Source organism: Olea europaea, chromosome 9 (assembly GCF_002742605.1).
Source record: "Olea europaea var. sylvestris chromosome 9, O_europaea_v1, whole genome shotgun sequence".
Taxonomy (NCBI): domain Eukaryota; kingdom Viridiplantae; phylum Streptophyta; class Magnoliopsida; order Lamiales; family Oleaceae; genus Olea; species Olea europaea.
The window spans coordinates 11,724,399-11,728,273 of NC_036245.1; the positions used below are offsets into that span (position 1 = coordinate 11,724,399).

Here is a 3,875-nt window from a genome sequence, read left to right on the forward strand (position 1 = left end):
AATTTAGATATAATGATTTTTTTAACTAAAGAGATCAAACTTGGCTTAGCAAATTATGAATAGGAACAGCGATAATTCAATTCCAAAAGATTGATTTTTTGACCGTTATTTCACTATTTCAGTCATAAAGTTTGACTTCTTCTCTAACGGATGGCCCTCACTTTTATCCTAATGCTCAAAAAATCAATTCTCAAAATCGCTCTCAAACGGGGCCTTAATCAAAATGTGGTCAAACTCATTTTTTCTAATCGATTAACTGTTGTGAACCTTTATTCGCTTGACATTGAAAGGCTTTGAACCAACGTTACTACAATTATTCGTTGCTTTTCTTAAATTGAAATCTGATTAGTGGCCTCTGTCCCTAAAAATTGAAAAGAAAAAAAAGTATACGTCTTCACTTCAACCTCTTTAGGTGACTCCTCTTTGACTGCATGCTACAACCTTTCCTTCTCAACTTCTCCTTAAACTCAAACATTTTCTCCACTTCTATCAACGATAATGGATCCGTATTACCACTGTTGCATATTTCTAGAATTCTCCACATTTAAAATAATAATAATAATAATAATAATAATAATAATAATAATAATAATAATAATAATTCTCTAGGGCGTTTGATTTGGATCACAAAATCTAAATGTCGATGAATTGATCACCGACTTTGAGGGTTATAAAAAGGGCTCATGAATTCTAATTTGTCGGAGAGCCTCTAAATTGATGTAAAACAAAGCTCATATTCCACTATTAATAATAAATTATAGTTTCGTCTATCAAATTTTAAACCCCACTAATTTTATCCCTAAAATATTTTTTTCACTAAGCTCACATTCCGTTATTAATAATAAATTCTAGCACCTGTTTGACAACCATTATTTTCAAATTCTTTTTTTGAATACTTATTTTCATCCACACATTCGCTCAATAAAATATTTTGTACGTAAATCAATAATTTTTTTTTTATATTTTAATCCCACATTCTCCTAAAAATTATCATTCAAAACTCTGTTTTCCTCGGATAATGATTGTCAAATAGGAGCATAGTTTCCTCGACAACTTTTAAAACTACTATTTTTATCCCTGAGATTTTTATCACATGTAAACCCTACTGAACTATTTTAAGATCAAGATTTAACTTATCTCACCTAACCATAATATAAATTAATGAACGGCAAGTGCAGCCAAGACCTTTCCAACAACTAGTTTTGTCATATTCAATCGATTAGAATCTTGGTAAGTAGACATGAACAAAACTCTTTCCCAATCTTATTTCCCTTAATCCTTGCACTATTGGTTTTTCCTTTCATAAGATCAGCTCATGTTGAAGAAGCGATATTAAGTATCGTGAATAGTTAATTGATCAGAAACAATAATTCGCCCATCCTTCTCTTACTCTTCTTTGTGAAAACTATGGTGTTGTAAATGAAATCTTGAGGACAAGGCAATTAATCTAACATCTTGACGGCATAGTTTGTCTGCAGATTCTTAGCATTCAAGACATGAATTCAAGAACTTACAACCATTGTTGTCAATCTCTGCTATAGATAAACATTTGTTATAACACTATTTTATTGATTTGGATTCCAATAATACAAACATAGATTAATACAATGAATTCAAAAGCATCAAACCACTCTTATTTGCATGAGTCTAAACCCATTTCAACTAAAACTTGAAGAACAGAATTTGACACACACCTTTACTTGGGATTCATTGTGTAATAGGTCTGGAGAAAAGTTAAGCAAAGAAGAAAAGTGGCAGCAAGTAAGGAAGTAACAGTCCATGGATTGCGAAAATAAGTGTAAATTAGTTCAGCAATCCATGTTTTTGACCTGCTGCTGCAGTGATTCTCAATTGCCCTCCTCACATCATCAAACATAAGGTCCATCCCATATCCCCCAATATCGATCTCTTTGATTGCTTCCACAATTTGTTCATCATAGTCGAGGGAGCTGAAGAGTATCTTCTTTTCTCGCAGTTCCTTCACATCTTCAGATTTAACAATGAGCGATTTCAAGAAACTAACATAAAATGTTACAGTCAATTCAACACCGCTTTCTGGAGTCATTTCAAATGCAATCATGTGTGTAAAGAGTACCTTGGAATGGACAGTAAATAAATAAACTGGGAGTTGAAGTTGCCCATAAAATGTGTAGGATTTGAACTTAATATCCTTCAAACAATCTGAACTAGGTTTGAAGTGGATGCCTTTTGCTTTGAGATCAGTGACTGAACGAGATTGACAATTGAGTTTGGGGTTCTCAAATTCATTGGGATTTTGTTTCCTCCGTGGCCACCATTGACATTTTTTAACAGGCCTTTTTCCTGCACTATCCAATTCCAGGTCACGATGAGTAGCAGCGACGAATTCATTTGGATTTTCCAATTCAAGGACAAGAAGTCGATAAAAAGCATCCAGAAGGTGAAATGGTTGCTTTTCACCTTGTCTAAGAATTCTTTTTAGCCTGCTATCCTTAGCAGATATGTGAATTGAGAAATCACAAATTAACGCCCATCCTTCTTCTGTGTTTCCGTATTGTATTCCATACAAAAACTTAATAAACCAAAGTGGAATTTGATTCTCGAGTAAATAAATATCCCGAAATACCAATGTTAATCCATGTAGTCCTACATAATTATAGAGGTGGATCATTCTTTCTTCATGTCCCAAGGCAAGCGTCATAAGATATATTGCGAAACATGTATCTAGAAGCATCATTTCTGCTAGTGCTTGATCATCATATTCATTTTTAGAAACTCCAACGTAACAATAATCTCTAATCCGGTCGATGACTTTAAAGATCTCACGGAGGAAGAATTCTTTGTCTTTGCCCCTGCTTGAAAAAAACTTTGTAAAGACTTCATGCTTCAATTCCTCTCCCACGCGAAGTTCTTCCAAACCATGGTAATAAGGCCCAAAGGAAACTAACTTAGGAGTGTAGTAATCCACTTCGTCGAGTCTGTTTAATTGCAGAACTTTGGGCACTTTACGTATTCTGCGATCGTCCCTGACTCCATCCTCACTTTCTGAACTCATAACTTTATCTAATATTTATCCAGTCATTAGAATTTACATATTATAATCAGAAAAAAAAAAAAAGTATAATAATAAGGGAAAGCTTATAATTTACAGGTGTAGTAATGAACTCTCACCAAACGTATACGAAAGCCCAAATTAGCATATGATTTATCAATTACTAGATAAGTATACATATGAGGGAAAGCTTGATGCAAATTGTGCTATGCTACAAATGTCCAATCACCTGCAATGCCAGCACCCGATGAGGCTCGACAACCGCCTATGCTGGCCCCACCCAATGGGCTAATTATTATTATTATTATTATTATTTTTTCAAAAATAAGGACATGCAGGGGAGAAAGAGAGAGAGATAAAGGGAGACACACCTCAATATTTTGGTAGAATCTATGTAGTCAACTGTCGTAAGCTGATAGATATTATGTGCATAGAGAGTGATATTGTGTGTATAGAGAATTGGCGAGCTTGTTTGAACAGAGAGACGAGTGTTTGCAGCATATATATGAAAGGGAATGTATGTGATATGTCCAAGTTACCCTTGGATTCGGAGTATAATTACTTTTCAATTATGATAGAACAATCTTAAGCAACAAGGAGTTCATATGTACAAGAATAACCAATAATTCACTTTTTAAAAAAATCAAGTTTCTTAGCAGGTAAGTGTGTTAATTTATTCATGGTGTAGAGTTTGTTTGACACTGCTTAACTTCTGGGCAAAATATTCAATTTATCTACAAATTTCGTAAAATTCGCAATGAATTTTCACTAATTATTCACATATTTCCTAAGACTCACAGCTTATAAATATTTATATATTATATTTTCATATGTATATAATTTC

At 33.5% G+C, this 3,875-nt stretch overlaps 1 protein-coding gene across 2 annotated transcripts; it reads right to left on the bottom strand.

Moving 5' to 3' along the window:
* Positions 1-1,548: 1,548 nt before the first annotated feature.
* LOC111399685 (UPF0481 protein At3g47200-like) lies at positions 1,549-3,492 on the bottom strand. 2 transcript variants are annotated; one of them, XM_023027138.1, is made up of 3 exons: positions 3,403-3,492; positions 3,151-3,260; positions 1,549-3,042 (listed from the first exon to the last, which is right to left on the bottom strand). In XM_023027138.1, the coding sequence occupies exon 3, from the start codon at positions 3,032-3,034 to the stop codon at positions 1,697-1,699; it is 1,338 nt and encodes a 445-aa protein (XP_022882906.1). In that variant the 5' UTR covers positions 3,035-3,042; positions 3,151-3,260; positions 3,403-3,492; the 3' UTR covers positions 1,549-1,696. The 2 variants fall into 2 exon arrangements, with proteins under 2 accessions (XP_022882906.1, XP_022882905.1); XM_023027137.1 differs by lacking the exon at positions 3,151-3,260.
* Positions 3,493-3,875: the final 383 nt, after the last annotated feature.

Bases quoted from the DNA above. Each gene is read 5' to 3' on its own strand.
- LOC111399685 (XM_023027137.1), bottom strand. From the start codon at position 3,034: ATGAGTTCAGAAAGTGAGGATGGAGTCAGGGACGATCGCAGAATACGT.